The sequence below is a fragment of the Rhinoderma darwinii genome, chromosome 3 (assembly GCF_050947455.1).
Source record: "Rhinoderma darwinii isolate aRhiDar2 chromosome 3, aRhiDar2.hap1, whole genome shotgun sequence".
Classification (NCBI taxonomy): Eukaryota; Metazoa; Chordata; class Amphibia; order Anura; family Rhinodermatidae; genus Rhinoderma; species Rhinoderma darwinii.
Window position 1 is genome coordinate 280,165,822 of NC_134689.1, and position 24,682 is coordinate 280,190,503.

At 40.7% G+C, this 24,682-nt stretch overlaps 1 protein-coding gene across 3 annotated transcripts in view; it reads left to right on the forward strand.

Annotated features, from left to right (window-relative positions):
• WDR72 (WD repeat domain 72) overlaps window positions 1-24,682 on the forward strand; it is a 266,149-nt gene that overhangs the window by 59,701 nt on the left and 181,766 nt on the right. For all 3 annotated transcript variants that reach the window (XM_075855213.1, XM_075855215.1, XM_075855214.1), the window contains exons 11-13: window positions 2,483-2,728; window positions 7,564-7,784; window positions 19,094-19,289. In XM_075855213.1, the coding sequence (XP_075711328.1) occupies window positions 2,483-2,728; window positions 7,564-7,784; window positions 19,094-19,289 (663 nt within the window). The remainder of the gene's footprint in view (window positions 1-2,482; window positions 2,729-7,563; window positions 7,785-19,093; window positions 19,290-24,682) is intronic.

Below are 24,682 nucleotides of genomic sequence, written 5' to 3' on the forward strand. Positions count from 1 at the left end.
ATATATTTTGCCACATTTTTTCTAATTATACAGCTGATTTAAGTTCCTCTTTTCACTGTTCATTAATGTTTATCCATAGATTATATGGTTGTTTTAGTTTGTTCTATGTATATATGTGTTTTTATTTTACATATTTATGCTTCTTACGTAACTCACTAGAGGTGGACATGTAGGATTTGCACTGCAGATTACATAAGAGTTACTAACAGTACCATTGAATTGTTCATGGAAGGAATAGAAAAATGTTCTCCAGCACATCCACTTAAAAATCAAACTTCTTTATTAGCAACTTGGTCAGCCTGCTTACAACTGTTTTTTTTTTAATCTACTTTTACATTGTATTGTTCACTGCTTTTGAAAACTGTTGCTAGTTGAACAAGAATGAAAGGAAAACTTCAGCATAAAACTAAAAAAAGACCCCCTCCACACAACTTTTTCTTGTTACCACGGCCATAGTTCAGTGCTCCCAGTGTTTCTCTTGCAGGCCTACTCTAATGACAAAATAGTCCTTCTTCTCTGCCCCTGGTAAGAAAGACATGCGATGGGGGTTGCTATCGTTGGGTTGTTGATTGTTTAGCCTTAACTTAGATTTTGGCTATCCTGACCTGCCTGCTTTAGTAAACACTTGTATTCACCTTGAAATAACAATTCTGGAGCATCTTTTCCTAAAACGCTACATTTTGCCGCCCCTCTGTTATTTCTCCAGGAAATGTATGATAAGTGAAAAAATTGATAAATTGGTGTTGCCATTCTGCTTGTCAATGGGGTATGTGCCTACACACTCTGACACTGTCCAATCAGTCCTGACAGTGTCAGACTATGTAGGAACACTCTCTATGAACAAGGGGAATGGCAACGTGCAATGTATTCATACATTTCCAGAAGGGATAAGCACAATGCAGAGTTCTAAGAAAGGATGGTCTGGAATTGTTCTTTCAAGGTGAATACAAGTATTTACTAAAACAGATATGTCTGGAGAGCTGACGGTCCTGTTTAAAGGCTACCTATCAGTAGGTCCCTTGGTATATTTTTTATTTGCTTTGTATATTGAACATTACTGTATGCCTTAAATATGAAGCAAACAAAAATAAAATTCTCTTGGGAGATAGCAATCAATATGTCATGGGCATATTGCTCTCCTTCAGGCATCTAGCCGGTTTTTCTACAGAGACATTTAAAGTAGCGGCTGCCCGGGATCGTGCGCAAATAATAATAGGAAGCGGCTGCTTGCCCAGAAGAGAGCAATATGCGCAAGGCGTATTGATTACTTTGTAGGAACCCTAGTTTTTTTTGTCTTGTTTACAGGACATAATTAAACCAAATCAAATATTATAGAGGACAAGATGTCATGTCTCTTTTTATGACAGTAATTAAAATGAAATAAAATTTTCACATGTTACTTAAAGAGAACCTTTCACCTGCCCATACATGTGCAGTTGAGTGCAGCATGTATTAAGCAGGGCTTCACAAACACTGTCTCACTTGAAATTATTTTCCTATCTTCCTCCATTATTTACATATCGGTGTCGTTCTATTTGGCGCCCGATATGTAAATAAGCCCCTGAACTGTCAATGGAGCATTTCTATCTAACTAAATGGCAAGGGGGCGTGATCTCTTTGCTCTGACACTGTCCAATCAGCTGCTGACAGTGTCAGGGCGGCTTGCACTGTGTTCTCGCGGGAGGCAACACAGCGCAAGCCGCCCTGACACTGTCCGTAGCTAATTGGACAGTGTCAGAGCGTAAAGATCACGTCCCCTTGCCATTTAGTTAGATAGAAACGCTCCATTGACAGTTCAGGGGCTTTTTTACATATCGGGCGCCAAATGTAACTGCATTAATATGTAAATAATGTAGGAAGATAGAAAAATATTTTCAAGTGGGACACTGGGACAGTGTTTGTGAAGCCCTGCCTATTACATGCTGCACTCAGCTGCACATGTATTGGCAGGTGAAAGGTTCTCTTTAAAGAAAAAAAATCAGTGAAGACCAAGCGCTCTTCTTGACAGTGTAGTCAATCAGAGGGAACATACTAGCATTGCAAGTTTATGTAGTAAATAGTCTACTGAGAAAATATCTGTTCAGTCGTTTCTCTAACAGAAATTTAGATGATGGAATCATTTGTCAGTGATAATGGTGGCAGTCAAATGTTATCACAAGTTTATCTAGACTGGTCCATCCTGGGGTTGACAGGACACTTTAGATGAGTATGTGTAGCTTCTCACTAACAATGGACATCTTTGCTTTGCGACCTGTCTGTAAGCTTTTTGTTTAACTAATAACATATTTTATTGATGGTTCTGATTAAGGAAGTGAAGTAAGTTTGGCAAATATTGACCTGACATCTATTCTATAGATAAGAAGTTTCATAGATAAGGACTACAATTCATTATTATGTTCTGGATAGTATTTACTTTATGTCTGTACAATAGCTACACTTTCATTTAATAATACTGTTGATATACTCTGTTCTGTTTTTTTAGAGATACCACTAAAGTTAAACATGACTCTTCAGGAAATGTTTGACAGACATAAATCAATGTCTGAAGGAATCATAGATCATCTATGTACCCCCAATGAAGGTGTTGCATTTGCCACAGTCACTGCATCCCTCTACATTCCTAGCCTTGATAAGTTGGTGTGTGGCTGTGAAGATGGTAGCATTGTGATAACATTTGCATTGCATGCTGCTAGAGCAAGACTTCTCCAAGACCACCCACTATTAAGAGGTAATCATGATGACATTACAGCTTTAAAGTAAACCCAATAGAAGAAACCATATGCATATATAATACTAGCTACAAAATCAATGCACAGAATCACAATGCTCTAAAATACATCATTACCAGTAACTATCAATTCATTTTTTTTACTCTCCTGAACAAATATGGTTATATAATTTTCCAATATTACAACTTGCAAATTACAACATCCTGTATCAATTCCTCACCGTTTTCAAAGTCTCTTCTTACACTCATTCAATGGAAAGCTTCATAGTTGCTTTCAGGTGATAAATATTTGTCCATATGTAAGGTAACATATCCAACTTGGACATATGTTTGTGCAATGTCATTACTGTTCAAAAATACAGTAAAGTCCCCTATAAGGGTGGGAATTCTCTTAGAAACCCTTACACATGGTCATGTGATGGATACACAGGTGCAGGACTGAGATTTTTAAAATAATAATACATAAAGTATATTGGAAAATTGTATAACTTTTAAAATATTACATCTTTGGGTAAAACCCATTTAATTAATAACCTTTTAGGCCTCATGCACACGAATGTAAAAACGCGCTTAATTACGAGCTCTAATTACGGGCCCATAGACTTCTATGGGGCTCCCGTAATTACGGGTGGCTACGTGTGTGCACCCGTAATTATGGGAGCGTTGCTAGGCGACGTCAGGGGATAGTCACTGTCCAGGGTGCTGAAAAAGTTAACTGATCGGCAGTAACTCTTTCAGCACCCGGGACAGTGACTACCGCTGGAGTTAATAGCATTAAAAGTTAACTTACATGTTTCTTCCTCCAGTCCGGCCCCCCGGGATGACGTTTTATCCCCTGTGACTGCTGCAGCCAATCACAGGCTGCAGTGGTCACATGGACTGCCGCGTCATCCAGGGAGGTCGGACTGGATGTCACAAGAGGGACGCGTCACCAAGACAACCGTACGTATGAACTTCTTTTACTTTCAATCGCTGCGGAAACTCTGCCCAAAAGAGCTTCCCCTTCTCTCTTTCCAGCACTGATAGAGAGAAGGGGCTGCCGATTAGTGCAGAGAAAACGGGTTCATAAATATGGGTGGAATACTGGTGACACCGGACCCATATTTGCGGGCACGGGTGGTATTTACACCAGTATTTACGGGAGGAAAAAAATATGTTCGTGTGCATGAGGCGTTAACTATTAGACATTCTTCTGGGCTCATGATGAATATTTGCCCCTGTAGTCAAAACGCCCATGGGAGTCTCTTTACCCTTCACTTCCAAGCTAGATTAGAGATGGAGAAGTGTAATTTAACCCCTTAACGACCAAGGACGAAAATGTACGTCATGGTCGGCTGCTAGTTCCCGCACCATGACGTACATTTTCGTCCGCATTTCAAACTGCCCCCCTGTGTAAACACAGAGTGACAGACCCGCGCTGACAGCTGTCCTAGACAGCTGAGACATAAGTCTTGCCGGACAGCGGACCATCGCCGCTGATTTCGGCAGTTAACCCCTTAAGTGCGGCGATGGATTGCCGTCGCCGCATTTAAGTGGTTTGAAGCACATCAGCAGCCCCCACGAAGTGATCGTGGGGGCTACCGATGCTTGTCACGGCAATCGGAGGTCAGATAATGACCTCCGGGTTGCCATGCACGGAAGCCTCGGAGGAACAGCCTCCGGCCGTTCCTCCTCTGCTTCCTGTCAGTGTGACAGTCACGTCACAATGACAGTTAGAGTACATTACACTACGTGTGTAGTGTAATGTACTCTAGCAGCGATCAAAGCTGCAAGACTTAGTCCCTAGTGGGACAAGTTAAAAAAGTAAAAAAAAGTAATAAAAATGTTTTAAAAAAAGTGTAAAAATAAAAGTTATAAGTTCTATAAACACTAAATGCTTTTTTTCCTATAATAAGACTTTTATTATAGAAAAAAAATGAACACGTTAAAAAAGTACACATATCTGGTATCACCGCGTTCGTAACGAACCCAACTATAAAACTGTAATGTTATTTTTCCCGCACGATGAACACCCCAAAAAAAATCAATAAAAAACTACGACAGAATCGCAATTTTTCGGGTCACCACCGCTCCCTAAATAAAGAATAAAAAGTGATCAAAAAGTTGCATGTACCCGAAAATAGTACCAATAAAAACTTCTATCCGTCCCGCAAAAAACAAGCCCTTACACAGCTTTTTTGACTAAAAAATTAAAAAATTATGGCTCTCAGAATATGGTGACACAGAATTTTTTTTTTTTATAAATAAGTCATTTTATTGCGCAAACGCTAAAAAAAAGGACCAAACCTATATACATATGGTATCGCCGTAATCGTACCAACCCGCAGAATAAATTAAAAATGTCATTTATTGCGTACGGTGAGCGCCGCAAAAAAAAAACCTAAAAAAACGGTGTCAGAATTCCTGTTTTTTGCTCAGGATTGCAAAAAAATTGAATAAAAAGTGATAAAAAAAAATCGCATGTACCCCAAAATGGTACCAATGAAAACTACAGATTGTCCCGCAACAAATAAGCCCTCACACCACTCTATTGATGGAAAAATAAAAAAGTTATGGCTCTTGGAAAGCGGGGAGTGAAAATCTAAAATATGAAAGCAAAAAATGGATCAGTCCTGAAAGGGTTAATTCATTTCTAATGAAAAAACGTATATGACAACATGTTGGGTATTTCCGTACTCGGGAGAAATTGCTTTATAAAAAAATGGTTGTTTTTTTCCTCCTTTATCCCTTGTGAAAATGAGAAAATGCAACATTTTAGTGGAAAAAATTTTGATATTAATTTTCGCGCCCTAATTCTAATAAACTCTGCAAAAGACCCGTGGGGTGTACATGCTCACTATACCCCTAGAAAAATTCCTTGAAGGTTTTTCCAAAATGGGGTCACTTTTGGTGGGTTTCCACTGTTTTGGTCCCTCCAGTGCATTGCAAATGCGACATGGCACCGAAAACCATTCCAGCAAAATCATAAATCCAAATGGCGCTCCTTCCATTCTGAGCCCTGCTGTGGGTCCAAACATCAGTTTATTACCACATATGGGGTATTGTCGTAATCGGGAGACATTGCTTTACAAATGTTGGGGTGCATTTTCTTCGTTATTCCTTGTAAATAATAAAAATTTCTATGTTGTTTCAGAAAAAAAGTACATTTTAATTCTTACAGACTAATTTCAATATATTTAGCGAAAAACCTGTGTGGTCAAAATGCTAACTATACCCCTAGATAAATACCTTAAGGGGTCTAGTTTTCGAAATGGGGTCGTTTATGGGGAATTTCTATCATTCTGGCAGCTCAAAGCTTCTCCAAATGTACATTGGGGCCTAAAACATTTTCAAGCAAAATATGAGTCCTGAAAGCCTCCGGGTGTTCCCTTCCTTTGGGGCCCTGCCGTGTGTCCAAACAACGCATTAGGGCCACAATGTGGGTATTTTTGAAAACAGGAGAAAGAGGGTGATAGATTTTGGGGTGTGTTTCTTCATTTTCATGGTCGCTTTACAAAGAAATCGGTCTTCAAACAAATACTTTTATGAAAAAAGTGAAATTATTATTTTTTTCACCTGCTATGCATTAAATTTAGCAAAGAACTGTGGGGTCAAAATAATTACTATACCCCTAAATAAATACCTTATGGGGTCTAGTTTTCTAAATGGGGTCGTTTATGGGGAGTTTCTATCGTTTTGGCAGCTCAAAGCCTCTCCAAATGTACAGTGGGGCCTAAAACATTTTCAAGCAAAATATGAGTCCTGAAAGCCTCCAGGTGCTCCCTTCATTTTGGGTCCTGCCGTGTGTCCAGGCAGCGCATTAGGGCCACAATGTTGGTATTTTTGAAAACAGGAGAAACAGGGTGATAGATTTTGTGGTGTGTTTCTTCATTCTCATGGTCGCTTTACAAAGAAATTGGTCTTCAAACTGATACTTTTATGAAAAAAGTGAATTTTTTTTTTCACCTGCTATGTATTAAATTTAGCAAAAAACTGTGGGGTCAAAATACTTACTATACCCTTAGGTAAATACCTTAAGGGGTCTAGTTTTCTAAATGGGGTCATTTGTGGGGGTTTCCATCACTCTGAGACCTATGAGCCTCTGAAAACCTGGCTTGGTGCCGGAAAACAAAATGTACTTCAAAATTTATAAAATTATTATTCAATTTGTAAGTCCTCTAAATTGCTGAAAATTTATTTTATTTTTTCAAAAGTGCTGCCAAAATGGAGTAAAGAGATAGAAATATATATTTAATTAAAAAAATTGTACAGTATGTGTGTACATATGTGACATATTGCAGTTAAAAATAGGGGAAAATGGTAATTTTTACAAAATTTCTTCAATTTTTCTATTTTTTAATTAATTTCCGCAAATCGTATCAGTCTACTTTTACCACTAAAATAAAGTACAACATGTGACGAAAAAACAATGTCAGAATTACTTGGATATTCAAAACTTTCACAGAGTTATTCTCTGATAAAGTCAGACATACCAGATTTGACAAATCTGGCTTGGTCATTAAGGTACAAACAGGCCCGGTCATTAAGGGGTTAAACATTGTAACTTAGTAATATTTTTCTTATGTACATACCACATATGTATGAAGCAATCCAAGCTCATTCAAAGTAACAAAAATAACATATATCATTGCAATGACAAATATCCCCAATGTCTCTCTTGCTGGTCCTGTTTTTCCCTCTGTTGCATCAAAACACATGATTAAAAAAAAAAGATAAATGAAAATTGAAATAGACCTGTTTATGAATGAATGAATTATATATAAACATGTGTTTGTTCACTAATTGATTTTGTTTTTAGAAACATTTGTGTCTCATTATTTCTTTGTTGCTTATAGGTTCCTTGCCACATAAGATATTTGCAGGCCATGACAGCAGTGTGACATCTTTACTTTACCCACATGGGCGATCGGAGAAGTTTGATCCAAGTTGGCTCATTTCTGGGGATCAGAGTTCATCTATAATTTGGAGAGATGTCTTCACAGGGGAAATATTTCACAAGTTCGTACTGCAGTCTGGTGTAATCCTGAAGTTGCTTGTCCCGCCTAATGATTACAAAGTAAGGAGAAAAGGTCTTAGTGAATTTAAGTGTATATACTGTGTACGTTTTTGAATTTGCAGAATGGATTTTGTCCATTCTGTAAATCCACTGCACTTCATGAAAATCTCTGTCAGGGAGATAATGCAGAATTTTTACTGGAGTATGGCCGAGCAATACACCACTGTGGAGTTTCAGTGTGAATCCATCGTATACCTTAACATTTTGCGTACCAATGCAGGAATATGGCTTTAATGAAGGAAACTGGCATAATAGCATTGATTAATGGGCTGCAAAATCTCTCCTACTTGTTCAGCTGCGGTCTCTGCTGCATAGCTCTCCTTTAGCGGTCCCCAACCTTTTATACCTTGTGAGTCACATTTAACTTTTACTGATGGTGAGAGATAAATTTAGGTAAAACTTTTAACATATTAAACGTAGAAAAACATAAAAACAGGAAATTTTAATTTGCAGGTAAACATTGCAGTTTGAAATTTAACACACTGGTATTCCCCCATCTAAATTGGCACTTTTCTTCAGATAGGATATGTCTATAATATTGTTAAAGTGGATGCCATATGTAGAACATATGGTCACAACTTAAAGGGTAACTAAACGTTCAACAAACTTCTGACATGTCAGAAGTTTTTATTGGTGGGGGTCCAAGCACTGAGACCCCCACCAATCACTAAAATGAAGCGTCGGAAGCGCTCGTGTGAGTGCTGGGCCACTTAGTTTCTGTTTGGCTTTTTCAGGAAATCGATGTAAAGGTGTACGGACTCAATAGAAAGTCTATGGACCAGTACACCGCTACATCGGCTTTCCGGAAAACCCGTACAGAAATGAAGCTGCTCAGCGCTCACGCAAGCGCTTCTAATGCTTCATTTTAGTGATAGGTGGGGGTCTCAGTGCTTGGACCCCCACCAATCAAAACTTCTGACATGTCACTATGACATGTCAGAAGTTTGAATGTTTAGTTACACTTTAAGGCTCCTATGGTGAGCCACACAGCAAAGGGTTGCGAGCAATATGTGGCTCCCGAGCCACTGGTTGGGGACCACTGCTCTGGTGGTAGGGCTTGTAGTTTGGAGGCTGCTGAAATTTGTTTGAGCATAGCAAGCTTTGTATTTGCAGAGATTATTTCTAATGGATGCTGAAGAACTCCCCAGTGAAAAACTGCAATGGGAAACAAAGTAGATATAAAAAGTCTACACCCCCCCCCCCCGTTAAAATGCCATGTTCCTGTGATGCTAAAAAGTCAGTACAAGATGAATCATTACAGAACTTTTTCCACCTTTAACCCGTTAGTGACCGGCCCATCGTGTTTCTACGTCGGTCACTAACGGGCCTTATTCCGATGCCATAGACTTTTTACGTCGCGGCATCGGAATAAGTTTACAGAGCAGGGAGCTGTCAGATCTCCCTGCTCTCAGCTGCTAGAGGCAGCTGAGGGCTGGGAGCGTCCCTGCTCTGCCGTGTGAGATCGATATTAGTATCAATCTCACACGTTTAACCCCTCAGATGCGGTGCTCAATAGCGAGCACCGCATCTGAGTGGTTTTGGGGAGAGGGAGGGAGCTCCCTCTCTCCCGCACCGACACCCGGCGATACGATCGCCGAGTGTCTGTGTCTCTAATGGCAGCAGGGGTTCTAATAAAGGCCCCCAGGCTGCCTGGAGTGAATGCCTGCTAGATCATGCCGCAGGCATGACCTAGCAGATGCCTGTCCGTTTTAAACGGACAGGCAGTAATACACTGCAATACAAAAGTATTGCAGTGTATTATAAATGCGATCGCAGAATCGCATACTATAGTCCCCTAATGGGACTAGTAAAAAAGTGAAAAAAAAGTTTAATAAAGTTAATTTAAAAAAAAAATGTGAAAAAAATGAAAAAATCAGCTTTTCCCCCTTACAAAATGCTTTACTATTAAAAAAACTAAATAAAAGTTACACATATTTGGTATCGCCGCGTCCGTAACGACCCCGACTATAAATCTATTACATTATTTAACCCGCACGGTGAACGCCGTAAAAAAAATAATAAAAAACTATGGAAAAATTGCTGTTTTCTGTGAATACTGACTTTAAAAAAATTTAATAAAAAATGATCAAAAAGTCGCATTTACTCCAAAATGGTACCAATAAAAACTACAAGTCGTCCCGCAAAAAAAAAGCCCTCATACAACCGCATCGGCGAAAAAATAAAAACGTTACGGCTCTTCAAATGTGGAGACACAAAAACAAATAATTTTGAAAAAAAAGCGTTTTTACTGTGTAAAAGTAGTAAAACATACAAAAACTATACAAATTTGGTATCGTTGCAATCGTAACAACCCGCTGAATAAAGTTATTGTGTTATTTATACCACACGGTAAACGGCGTAGATTTAGGACGCAAAAAAGAGTGGCGAAATTTCAGATTTTTTTCTATTCCCCCCCAAAAAAAGTTAATAAAAGTTAATCAATAAATAATATGTACCTTAAAATGGTGCTATTAAAAAATACAACTTGTCCCGCAAAAAACAAGACCTTATACATCTATGTCGACGCAAAAATAAGAAGGTTATAGCTTTTGGAATGCGACGATTGAAAAATTTAAAAGATAGCTTGGTCATTAAGGTCCAAAATAGGCTTGTCATTAAGGGGTTAATGTCACCCATAATCTATACAATTCTATCGTAAACAAAACTGAAATCTTTTAGGGTGCAAAAATAAGAAACAAAAGTAATGTGGTTGCATAAATATGCACACCCTTAAACTAATACTTTGTTGAATTACCCTTTGACTTTATGACAGTATTCAGTCTTTTTGGGTAGAAGTCTATTAGCATGGCACATCTTGACTTCGCAATTGTTGCCCACTCTTCCTTGCAAAAGCTTTTCAAATCTGTCAGATTGCGACGGCATCTCCTGTGTACAGCCCTCTTCAGGTCACCCCACAGATTTTCAATGGGATTCAGGTCCAGGATCTGGCTGGGCCATTGCAAAACTTTGATCTTCTTCTGGTGAAGCCATTCTTTTGTTGATTTGGAGGTATGCTTTGGGTCATTGTCGTGCTGAAAGGTGAAATTCCTCTTCATCTTCAGCTTTTTAGCACAGGCCTGCAGGTTTTGTGCCAATATTGACTGATATTTGGAACTGTTAATAATTCCTTTCACCTTGACTAAGGCCAAGTTCCAGCTGCAGAAAAACAGCTCCAAAGTATAATGCTGCCTTCACCATGCGTCACTGTCGGTATGGTGTTCTTTTGGTGATGTGCACTGTTGGCTTTGCAGCAAACATACCTTTTGGAATTAAGGCCAAAAAGTTAAACCCATTTTCCTACATCATTTTGGCGGACTTCATGTAGGTCTTTCTTTGTTAGAAAAGGCTTCCGTCTTGCCACCCTACCCCACAACCCAGACATATGAAGAAAACAGGAGATTGTTGTCACATGCACCACACAACCAGTACCTGCCAGAAAGTCCTGCAGCTCCTTTATTGTGGCTGTAGGCCTTTTGGTAGCCTCCCGGACCAATTTTTGTCTTGTTTTTTCATCAAGTTTTGAGGGACGTCCAGTTCTTGGTAATGTCACTATTGTGTCAAATGTAATCCACTTCTTGATGACTGTCTTCACTGTGTTCCATGGTTTAGCTAATGCCTTGGAAATTTTTTGGTACCCTTCTCCTGACTGATGCGTTTCAACAATCAGTTCTTTTTGATGTGTTGTAAGCTCTTTACGGTCCATGGCTTTTGCTGTCATATGCAGCAAAGAAAATGTCAGGAAAATCCTAATAGAACATCTATATGAGAACTTTATATGGGGTTACTCAGAATCACTTTAAATAATGGAAGCTGTGTACTGACTACTCTTTAACATGAGTTTGAATGCGATTGGCTAATTCTGAACACAATCACATCCCCAATTATAAGAGGGTGTTCACACATACGCAACCACTGTAAAAAATTTGCCAGACACAGGTTCTATGTCGACGCCCGTGGGCAATCAGTCTGCACCTGCTCTTATGTCTGTGAGACTGACTCCATCTTCCACCACTCAGGATGGCAGGCTTAGGAGTGGGAGAGCCTATCACAGCCTGGCCAGACGGAGCTAGTTCCCGCCCACTGTCTATTTATACCTGCTTTTCCTGTTCCTCCTTTGCCTGTGATTCTTCTATGCTTGTTACCTGGCTTGCTGCTGCTGCTGCTTGTACTACTGATCCTCTGCTTGTTATTGACCTTGGCTTCCTGACCACTCTCCTGCTCAGCGTTTTGTACCTCGCTCTCTCCTGGTTTGACTCGGCTCGTTCACCACTCTTGTTGCTCACGGTGTTCCGTGGGCAGCTGCCCCGTTTCCCTAGCTTCTGTGTACCCCTGTCTGTTTTGTCTGTCTTGCACTTACTGAGTGTAGGGACCGTCGCCCAGTTGTACCCCGTTGCTTAGGACTGGTCGTTGCAAGTAGGCAGGGACTGAGTGGCGGGTAGATTAGGGCTCACCTGTCTGTCTCCCTACCCTGTCATTACATAATCACAGGCCCATATACCTAGTCTACCCTAGTCCCTGACTCATCTATGGACGCCCTTGAGACCCTGGCTCAGCCAATGCAGGGCCTCTCCCTACAGGTCCAGGCCCTGGCTCAGAGGGACAATCTGCGTGATGCTTCCCTAGTAGTGCCCCCCACCTCACCTCTTGAACCCCACCTCAAGTTGCCTCACCGGTTCTCAGGGGACCGGAAGACTTTTTTCTCCTTTCGGGAGAGTTGTAGACTCTATTTTCGCTTAAAGCCCCACTTCTCAGGTTCTGAGAGCCAGCGGGTGGGTATAATTATTTCCCGGCTCCAGGACGGGCCCCAAGAATGGGCCTTCTCCTTGGCTCCTGATGCCCCTGAACTTTCCTCCGTTGATCTTTTCTTTTCTGCTCTCGGGCTCATTTATGACGAGACTGACAAGACTGCCTTTGCCGAGAGTCAGCTGGTGACCTTACGTCAGGGTAAGAGACCTGTAGAGGAGTATTGTTCTGACTTTAGGAAGTGGTGTGTAGCTTCTCGGTGGAATGACCCTGCCTTGAGGTGCCAGTTTAGATTGGGTCTGTCGAACGCCCTGAGAGACCTGCTAGTTAGCTATCCCTCTGCTGACTCCCTAGATCAGGTTATGGCTTTAGCGGTACGACTTGACCGACGTCTCAGGGAACGACGACTTGAACGTTTTTGTGCCTTTTCCTCTGACTCCCCCATGATGGCTCCCGAGGTTCCGTTGCTTCATTCTTCCACGGAAAACTCGGATGAACCTATGCAACTCGGGGCCTCCGTGTCCCCCCAACAACGTAGAGAGTTCTGCAGGAAGAATGGTCTCTGCTTCTACTGTGGGGATGACAAGCATCAAGTGAACAACTGTCCTGGGTGTAAGAATAAGCAGAAGGAAGAACTTCCGCGCCTAAGTGATCATCGGGGAGGTCACTTGGGCGCACAGGTATTTCCCGTAAAGATGAAACCTAATAAAATCTTGCTTCCCTTTCAGGTCTATTTTGGTGGTAGGTCTGCTACCGGCAGTACCTTCGTGGATTCAGGGTTTTCTGCTAATATTATGTCTGTGGAATTTGCTATGTCTCTAGCTATACCATTGATTGATTTGCCTAAACCTGTCCCGGTAGTGGGTATCGACTCCACTCCTCTTGCTAATGGTTATTTTACACAGCATACCCCTGTTTTTGAACTCCTTGTTGGCTCCATGCATTTGGAGCAGTGCTCTGTACTGGTGATGCAGGGATTATCGTCCGATTTGGTTTTAGACCTTCCCTGGTTGCAGTTGCATAGTCCGACGTTTAACTGGAATCCTGGGGATCTTACCAAATGGGGTAATGAATGCATGACGTCATGTTTTTCTGTTAATTCTATTTCTCCCCCTGAGGAGGTGAACACTCTACCTGAGTTTGTTCAGGACTTCGCTGATATTTTCTCTAAAGAGGCCTCCGAAGTGTTACCTCCTCATAGAGAATACGATTGCGCAATCGATTTAGTACCAGGAGCTAAGCTTCCTAAGGGTAGGATATTCAATCTCTCTTGTCCCGTACGTGAAGCCATGAGAGAGTATATCCAGGAGTGTCTGGCCTAGGGTTACATTTGCCCCTCTACTTCTCCTATAGGTGCTGGCTTCTTCTTTGTAGGAAAGAAGGATGGTGGTCTTAGGCCGTGCATCGACTACCGGAACTTGAATAAGGTCACTGTAAGGAACCAGTATCCCCTTCCTTTGATTCCTGATCTCTTCAATCAGGTTCATGGGGCCCAATGGTTCTCTAAGTTTGATCTACGGGGGGCTTATAACTTTATCCGCATCAAAGAGGGGGATGAGTGGAAGACTGCGTTTAACACGCCCGAAGGTCATTTCGAATACCTCGTCATGCCCTTTGGGTTGTGTAATGCTCCCGCGGTCTTCCAGAATTTCATAAATGAGATTTTAAGAGATTACCTGGGGGTATTTCTTGTAGTGTACCTTGATGACATACTGGTGTTTTCCAAGGACTGGTCCTCCCACATTGAGCATGTCAGGAAGGTGCTCCAGGTCCTTCGGGAAAACAAACTGTTTGCTAAGACCGAAAAATGTGTGTTTGGGGTGCAGGAGATACAATTTTTGGGTCAAATCCTCACTCCTCAGGAATTCCCCATGGACCCCGCCAAGGTCCAGGCTGTGGCGGAATGGGTCCAACCTGCCTCCCTGAAGGCGTTACAGTGCTTCCTGGGATTTGCTAATTATTACAGGAGATTTATTGCTAACTTCTCGGTCATCGCTAAGCCTCTTACGGATCTCACTCGCAAAGGTGCTGATCTCCTCCACTGGCCTCCTCAGGCTGTCCAGGCTTTTGAGGTCCTTAAGAAGTGCTTTATATCGGCCCCAGTGCTGGTTCAGCCCAACCAAATGGAGCCATTCATCGTGGAGGTTGACTCCTCCGAGGTGGGAGTGGGTGCTGTCTTGTCCCAGGGTAACAGGTCCCTCACCCATCTCTGTCCCTGTGCCTACTTCTCCAAGAAGTTCTCACCCACTGAGAGTAACTATGATATTGGCAACCACGAACTCTTAGCCATTAAATGGGCATTTGAAGAGTGGCGCCACTTCCTGGAGGAGGCTAGGCACCAGGTAACGGTCCTTACCGACCACAAGAATCTGGTTTTCCTAGAATCTGCCCGGAGGCTAAACCCGAGACAAGCTCGATGGGCGTTATTTTTTACCAGATTCAACTTTTTGGTCACCTATAGGGCTGGGTCTAAAAATATTAAGGCTGACGCACTGTCGCGTAGCTTCATGGCCAGCCCTCCTTCGGAGGAGGATCCTGCTTGTGTTTTGCCTAGAGGTATAATAATTTCCTCTATTGATTCTGATTTAGTCTCCGAAATTGCGGCTGATCTAGGTTAAGCTCCCGGGAACCTTCCTGAGAACAAGCTGTTTGTTCCCCTGCAACTCCGGCTAAGGGTACTTAGGGAAAATCATGACTCTGCACTATCTGGCCATTCAGGCATCCTGGGTACCAAGCACCTCATTTCCAGAAACTACTGGTGGCCTGGGTTGCTTAAAGACGTTAAGGCCTACGTCGCCACTTGTGAGGTTTGTGCTAGGTCCAAGACTCCCAGGTCCCGACCAGCGGGCTTACTATGTTCTTTGCCCATTCCCCAGAGACCTTGGACCCATATCTCCATGGATTTTATCACCGATTTGCCTCCATCTCATGGCAAGTCGGTGGTGTGGGTTGTAGTAGACCGCTTCAGTAAGATGTGCCAATTTTTGCCCCACAAGAAACTCCCCAATGCTAAGACGTTAGCTACCTTGTTTGTCAAACACATACTGCGTCTCCATGGGGTTCCTGTCAATATTGTTTCTGACAGAGGGGTACAGAGGGGTACAATTCACTTCTGTAAAAAGTTGGAGATTGATCTGTCCTTCTCCTCGGCTTTCCATCCTGAAACTAATGGCCAAACGGAGAGGACTAATCAGTCTCTAGAACAATATTTAAGGTGTTTTATCTCTGACTGTCAACATGATTGGGTCTCATTCAATTCCCTCGCCGAATTTTCCCTTAATAACCGGGTCAGTAACTCGTCAGGGGTCTCCCCCTTTTTCTGTAATTTTGGGTTTAATCCACGGTTCTCCGTTTCACCTGGTAGTTCCAACAATCCCGAGGTAGATGTTGTTCATCAGGTACTGTGCACAGTCTGGGCCCAGGTTCAGAAGAACCTAGAGGCGTCCCAGAGCATACAAAAGACTCAGGCAGATAGAAGACGTTCCGCTAACCCCTTGTTTGTGGTCGGGGATCTGGTGTGGCTATCTTCTATAAAAAGTCCAGTCTAAGAAATTTGCTCCCCGGTTTATAGGGCCGTACAAGGTCATTGAAGTCATTAACCCTGTCTCCTTCCGACTGGAGTTGCCCCCGTCTTTTCGAGTGCACGACGTCTTTCATGCCTCCCTTCTTAAACGCTGCTCCCCGTCCTTGGCTCCCTCAAGGAAACCTCCGGTCCCTGTTCTCACCCCTGATGGGGTAGAATTCGAGGTGGCCAAGATTGTGGACAGCAGGATGGTCCAAGACTCCCTCCAGTACCTGGTCCATTGGAGAGGATACGGGCCTGAGGAGAGGACTTGGGTACCCGCCCGGGATGTTCACGCTGGGGTATTGCTCAGGAGGTTCCACCTTCATTTCCCCAATAAACCAGGTCCACCTAGAAAGGGTCCGGTGGCCCCTCATAAAAGGGGGGGTACTGTAAAGAATTTGCCAGACACAGGTTCTGTGTCGACGCCCGTGGGCAATCAGTCTGCACCTGCTCCTATGTCTGTGAGACTGACTCCATCTTCCACCACTCAGGATGGCAGGCTTAGGAGTGGGAGAGCCTATCACAGCCTGGCCAGATGGAGCTAGTTCCCGCCCACTGTCTATTTATACCTGCCTTTCCTGTTCCTCCTTTGCCTGTGATACTTCTATGCTTGTTACCTGGCTTGCTGCTGCTGCTTGTACTACTGATCCTCTACTTGTTATTGACCTTGGCTTTCTGACCACTCTCCTGCTCAGCGTTTTGTACCTTGCTCTCTCCTGGTACGACTCGGCTCGTTCACCACTCTTGTTGCTCACGGTGTTCCGTGGTCAGCTGCCCCGTTTCCCTAGCTTCTGTGTACCCCTGTCTGTTTTGTCTTTCTTGCACTTACTGAGTGTAGGGACCGTCGCCCAGTTGTACCCCGTCGCTTAGGATGGGTCGTTGCAAGTAGGCAGGGACTGAGTGGCGGGTAGATTAGGGCTCACCTGTCTGTCTCGCTACCGTGTCATTACAACCACATTATTTATTTATTTATTTATTTTTTTCCCCTCCAAATCATTTCAATTTGTTTTCCACTACAATTGTACAGATTATGGGTCACAGTAAAGGTGGAAAAAGTTCTGATATGATTCATCTGGTACTGACTTTGTATCTTGACAAAAACTGGCATTTTAACAGGGGTGTGTAGACTTTTTATATTCACTGTGTATGTGTATATGTATATATATATATATATGTTTTGGAGTTTCCCTTTAATTGAGAGTGTTCTCCAATTACGCAATTGATACAGCCCAAAAGAGTTAAATGAGAAATGAAGCTCTTCTACACCTGTTTATATATTTCAGACATGTGTCAACTTCAGTAAAGTAATATTCTATTTTAATTATTGATTGATGCACTTTTGTTTTGGTACGGTTAAAAATAATTTAAAAAGACAGCTTTAGGTCAACTAAACTTGACATTTAAAAAAATGCCTGACCTTTTGAATAAAATACATAGAACTTTGACAGACAGTCAGCATGCAACACAAAAGTCTCCATCCTGCAGTGGGAAAAATCTACAATATGCACTTTTATGTCAAAGATAACTGTGTGGTTGATTTCAATTTAAACAACTAAACACACAAATATATCATATACAGTATATAATATAAAATTTGTATATGACATTTGTGTATTTGTAGACAAATTGGTGTTGTGTCCATTGTATCTTGGCAAGAAGTTAAATTGTTGGGGTAAATTTTCGCAGGAAGAAATGAAAACATAATCTACTAATAGAAATGACAGTCTAAGAACACAAATATATATTAGCATAAAATAATAAGATCATCTCTTGGATTTCTAGGATCTGATACTTGTTGTCCAAAGGTAAACCATAAACTAAAATCAGAATAGTTACAATAAAAGATTTTCTATTTGAAGTCCCTTAAATTATAAATTCTAGAAGATATTGAATTTACAAGTGGTTAGATATAGCCTGATCTTTCTATTAAAGTTATGTGAGATCTCTGGGCATAGACATTATTGATTTTAAAGGGTTTTTAAACAAATTTATTTTCTAACATGTCAAGCAGAGATGTCATAAAATTTAGATTTGTAGGATCCAACAACTGGTTGAGGGGAGGTCTTCTTTTCTGTTTACAGTTAAGAGGGGTCAGTGCATTGTCAGACTTTCCGTGAGTTGAGATATTAGCCTCATAAACATCAATATGTATACCAGGAAGTAGCTATACTTCTTTATTTCTTAAAGTATATCTTTCATATATTCCATAATTTATAGTGCATTGTCTTGTGACAGATGGACCGTAAAGTGGTTGTCTCAACACAAACATTGATGGAATATCACTGGGATATGCCATCAATGTATGGTCGTGGTGGTATGACTGCTGTGACCCATGTTGATCACTAAAACAGTTAAAACAGCAGTTCTCGGAAAGTGCCATAAAACGTTGTCTCCTGATGTCTCTGCCCAGTTTTTTTTTCTGAAGGGCTGCATAGCTGACCATTGACTATAATGGGCTGACTAGGCAAACTCTAGAAAAAGTCAAGCCGAGCCAACAGGAGACAAAGTGGCATCATGTTTGCCTAGTGCTGTGCTACTCCATTCCAGTGTTTAGTGGAAAGTCACATCGGTTGGAACCCCACTGACCAGTCATGGCTTATCCCAGCAATAAACAAAACATCAACAACTATTTGATAGGTGATTTAGCATCATTGCTACATTTAGTTTGTTTATAATTGGAATTCTACATAGAAAACCGTTGCCATCTCATTATTTGTATTTTCTGCCTCATGAATAAAGCCCAGTACAGACAAACTGCAACAGTAGCCTATAACCATTGGGTCACTCTTTTTATTCTCTTACCTTCATTGGAAAAATTAAAGTTGGAATATGATTGGTTTTACGTAAGCTTAGCTGTTTCTGTAAAGCTATCATGAAAACGTGGAAATCACTCAAAACCAACAAGCCACCATGCTTAAAGTGGTAACTAATTCACTGAACTACTCTTTATAAAGTCATGTAGATATATATTGTGATATTTATTTTATGTTTTCCTTGACAGTTAAAATTGTTCCAGAGCATATACTGTATGTGTAGTGATAATTCAGTGGCACTTCTGAACCTTCAGGAAAGAGCTTGCCTTTTCCATGCTAGAAAACATCTGTTTCCAGTAAATTCTCTGAAATGGCATCCTGTGGAAGAAGTCTTAGTTGTTGGCTGTGAAGATGGCTCGGTATATGTATGGGAGATTGAATCAGGTAGTGTCATATTTTAATAGTATTATCCATTGTAGTTATCTTGAATTATAAGAATTCTATTGTGTCTGTAGTGTGCTGTGGCTCAGGTAAGTTTGGTGGTATAAATAAGAATTATACCCTAATTATATACCCTATCTTTAACATGGTCGGATTAGAACAAATCGGCTGTTCAATTCAGTCGTAATATATTTGCCACTAATTTGCCCCAATTGCCCTAAGAACTTGTGTCTGACTCCCTGAGGTCTTCTATGACCAGCGCTGCTGTCTTTTTTTGTGAAGTACAGCCGTCTCCACAGACTGTACAGTGCTCCCTTTCTGAACATAGCCGCTGATGAAAAGGCATGTGGCCAGGCAAGGGAAACTATCACATGCGCAGTGCGGTACGCAGTGTTATTCATTGCTGATGGACGTGCCTGGTCACATGCCCCTCCATCAGGAGCCTTGTTCAGAACGGGAGCACAGTACAGTCGTATGGAGAATGCTGTACTAACAAGGGAATGGTGCTTCACAGAGGAAGACATTGGCACTGATCTATTAACTATGTATTTGCAAGCAAGCGCCACCATTTTGCCGCCATTTTTGTGTCGCGAACCCCAAACATTTTTGATTTTGCCAAATCCCAAATTTTAGGGAAATCTTGACCAAATTCAATTTGTGTAGTCTTTAATTGTAGAAATCAACCTATTTGCAACCTTCAAAAATTCCGAGAAAGCAACAGAGAAAAAAAGTCTTATACACCGCTGATGCACAACCCAGTCACACTCAGGTCACAGTTATGATTTGTCCAGAAATTGTGGCAAATCCTCTTCGCTTTATCATTTGGCTTCCTCATTTTCCCATAATACCATCCATGAATCACAAAATACCTAGGCACGTGTATTGTATTTATAGAGGCTCTGTCACCAGATTTTGCAACCCCTATCTGCTATTGCAGCAGATAGGCGCTGCAATTTAGATTACAGTAACGTTTTTATTTTTAAAAAACGAGCATTTTTGGCCAAGTTATGACCATTTTTGTATTTATGCAAATGAGGCTTGCAAAAGTACAACTGGGCGTGTTTAAAAGTAAAAGTACAAGTGGGCGTGTATTATGTGCGTACATCGGGGCGTTTTTACTTCTTTTACTAGCTGGGCATTCTGACGAGAAGTATCATCCGTTGTCAAAATACGGCACGTAAAATGATGGCTCCTCAAAAGAAATGCAGGACACTTCTTGGGACGTTTTTGGAGGCGTTTTTCATTGACTCCATTGAAAAACAGCTCCAAAAACGGCCATAAAAAACGCTGCGAAAAACGCTAGTTGTTAAAAAAACGTCTGAAAATCAGGAGCTGTTTTCGCCTGAAAATAGCTCCGTATTTTGAGACGTTTTTGATCACTGCGTGTGAACATACCCTTAGGCTTCGTTCACATCTGTATCAGGGTTCTGTTTCTTGGGTTCCGTTAGACCTATCTGTCAGGGGAACCCATGAACGGAAACCAAATGGAAACAATAGCTTTCCGTTTGCATTACCATTGATTTCAATGGTAATGCTTCCGTTGCTAATGGTTTCCGTTTGTCTCTTCCGTAAGGTTTCAGTTTTTTTTGCGGAATCAATAGCGTAGAAGACTATGCTATTGATTCCGCCGAAAAGAATGGAAACCTTACGGAACAGAGACAAACGAAGGCCATTAGCAATGGAAGCATCACCATTGAAAAGCCATGGTTTCCGTTTGGTTTCCGTTCATTGGTTCCCCTGACAGAAAGGTCTGACGGAACCCGTGAATGGAACCCCGATGCAGATGTGAATGAACCTTTAGCTCTTCGCCAAGAGATGGAAAATTAACATCAAAGAAAGAATCCCTTTGTCATGCACTTCCTCTCAGGCCCTGAACACAGAATAACACAGTATATCTAGATGAGTGTCCCTTAAACCTAATATATATTAAGTAAAAAAAGTAAGAATTCTGTGCATTAAGAATCGTATAACTTTTCTATAGCATCAAATTTGTTGACTACTTTAAACAGTCCTTGTTCAGTGCCTGTCTCACTGAGTCGTTATTGCCAGGCAAAGTGGATTATAATAAAATTGTACACAGTACAAGTGGTTGCCTGTGTAGCGTGAGAGCTGCTATTTGTAGTGTCTCGGGACTAGGACAAATAGAGGGAGCCCCTTGTCTATTACCGTTACATGCCTAATAATATAATAACTATATATGTAATGTCACTGTAATTATTGCTATAGCCATGACTGAAATAATATTGATATATTACTTTATTGACACATAGAGATTGATTTCATATTTTGGACCTATTATGTCTATTGATTAGAAAATGTACACATTCTAAGTGACATCTCCGCACTTCCTATTGAGTATATACTGTCTATTATAAACATGATCATATTAGGCAAATCAATATTTTCTTATTTTTAGTGTCGTGTAGTGCTTTTTATAAACTGTTAGTATTCCAATAGCAAACTGACATAATGATGTTGGGTACAGCACGTAGTAAAAGCGGTTTTCATATTACAGGATCTAACATTACAGAAATACTAATAAATAGTGTACACAAGGAGAACAGTGGACTACCAGTTAAATATTCATCTATATTAGTATATTCTTATTGATAGAATTTCATAGTACATTAGTTTAATATCCATTATTAAAGCTAGTGGGTACAGACAATTTCCATTCATTTCGAGTCAATTTAGAAGTATCTAACTATGTTAGAGTTAAATGAAACGATATGAATAAATATTATAATACTTTATATATTTATTTTCCATTTTGCTTGGATACGGATAAGACAGGCTTGTAGCAATGAAGCTTGTCATAAGTAGTATCTGTCTGTTGCTCTGTTTGACCTTTGCCGTTAGTGATTGTGTCTGTCTTTCGGACCCGCGCTTTCCACCGTACCTACTCTTAGTGTAATTGTTTGTTTGCTCGGTGACAATGAGTGGCAGGTGGAGTCAGTTAAGATGAGTTCTGTATTTTCAAGAATGATATAAAATCAGCTTTTATTTCATTACACGGTGGGGTTTACAATTAATTGGTTTTGAGATACATAGTCATTAAATAAAACCAAACTTCCATCAGATGCATGTCTATTCTAGATCTATTCAAATAATGACAAATGACCTTCATCCCTATACATCCTATTATAAGTTATGGTTACTGCCTGCATGCTGACATTGCTACTAATGCAGTGTGTTACAACTGTGTGAACAGGCCGCTAGTATTTCCATTTCCTACTTTACTTAGAGGAGTTGTCTCAAACAAACAAACCCATCAATATGGCAAACAGCTCATTTTGCGGTGCGCTGTTGCCATTACCTAATAATTTCAGATGAATGGCTGTCTATTTAATAAATTAACTCCTCAAGTCTGCAGAGCAAGAGCTGCTGCTTCTCAGCACTCCTCTTGTGCTCATAGTAGACAATCCCTTTTTTCTTGGTATTAAATGTAAAACTTGGCACACTAGGCTTCCTTCTTTTGGAATCTGTTGGCACAATGGATCTCCTCTATCTCAATTTTATCAGAGAAAAGTGTTGTTGTTTATAGCAAGCTTTGAGTATTCAGTTGTCAGCTTTTAAACTGCACTGTATTATAATGGTGTGTTCTTATGCACCTAAAAGGCTATTGGGCCCCCTCATGCTCCAGGGCCCGGGTGCGACTGCTACCTCTGTACCCCATATAGCTACTCCCCTGCCGGCAGAGGGAAATGAAATATTTCCCAAATAAAAGCTTTTTCTTCATCTACCTATGATCTTAAACTGTTATGGTAAAAAAAAAAAAAATACCTAAACACTGATGTGCACAAAATAAAATAAAAAAAAGTGTTCTGTTACCACTACAGAAAACTTACTTTTTATAATATGTTGAGCGTATTGGAAACATTGTAATGTAAATGGTCATTATAGAGACCTTGTATTATTTTGCATGGTACGATCTTCCTAGGAATTGAGGCTCTATAGATGACCAGCATTAGACCAACAATGAAAGATATAGGCAAATCAAACGTGTAACTGTACAACATACATCTGTGATGTAAAACCAATGCTTATTAAGGTGATCAAGTCTCAGAGAAGTTTAGGGTTAGGCTTGACTACACGCAATAGACATCACTGGTCCTTTAATAGTATTTTGTAACTTTTCATATTCAACAGTGGTCACTTTGATCAGTCCTTTGTTTGTAGGCTCTGTGTGTGTTATCCTTTTGTTTCCATCAGCCTTTGTCTTTCAGACAGGAATAGTCATCAGTCAGAATTAGATTTGAGTGGGGATGTAGCCCTCAACTGATATATTCTGCAGGGGTTTTCAGCTGCTGAAGGCTGGGACATTGCCGGGGTCAGGGTCACAGTGGTCAGTAGCACGTATTTGAAATACACTGTGTTTACCCTTAAGGCTCATATGTGTGCAAAGCTTTCTTACCAGCTTGTGAGTGTGGCCTATAACTTTAACCCTTGCCATACAGCTAAATTTACAGCAGCATCCTTTGTTGCATTAGTAATTGAATCTTGCTTTTGGTACATCTGTGCCGCAATAGCAGGAGAAGATACATTTGTTTCCATATGCTGTTGTTAATGTTGGCACACATTGTATACACATAGTACAATACAAGGGATAGGGTATCACTCATTTATTGAATCTTTCTTTAAATTGTAATGCCTTTTAAATATCTTGTTATAAAATGATCAAATTAGAGATAATAAATCCTATCATCTTTTTCAAATATATCCATCGAATAATACAAAAACGAATCTCTTTATAGATGTAAATGTAATGAGGAGCATGACTTCTGAATTAACAATTGATAATAAAGCCAATTATTGTTTGTCAAACTATCTTAGATAAATTCACAGCACAACCTGCATTGTAAATCGAATCGATTACTATTTCATCACATAATAACCTGCAGATCCTTTTTAAATGACCTGCTCACCCTCACTTGATATTCAGTGTATATCTTTTACTCATGTAGCTGTGGCAGAATGCTTGGTGGTGTCAGAAAAAAAGGCGTTGTATGTGATTGGTAAAACATGGCTGTCTTCTTCCAGAAACATCACCACTCTTATCCTTGCAGTTCATGTCCATTCAAGTGATTACTGCTATACTGCGATACCAGATACAGCCCGTGGGCAAGAGTGGCTCTGGTCTTGGATGAAAGCAGTCATGTTTTTCTAATCTCATTGAACTCTTTTAAAGAGATTCTTATATATTGAGGTCAGATAGCCATGCAAACCAAATATTTTTTAAAGCATGGTGATTTCCTCTCCTATTGTATAACAACTAAATACAATACAGCCACCAAAGATATGATGGCAATATTACCGGCCAGTCAAATAAGCAGCAATGGTCAAATACTGTATGCACTCCTATCGAAATATTAGGCAGTTGGTATAATAAGGTATAC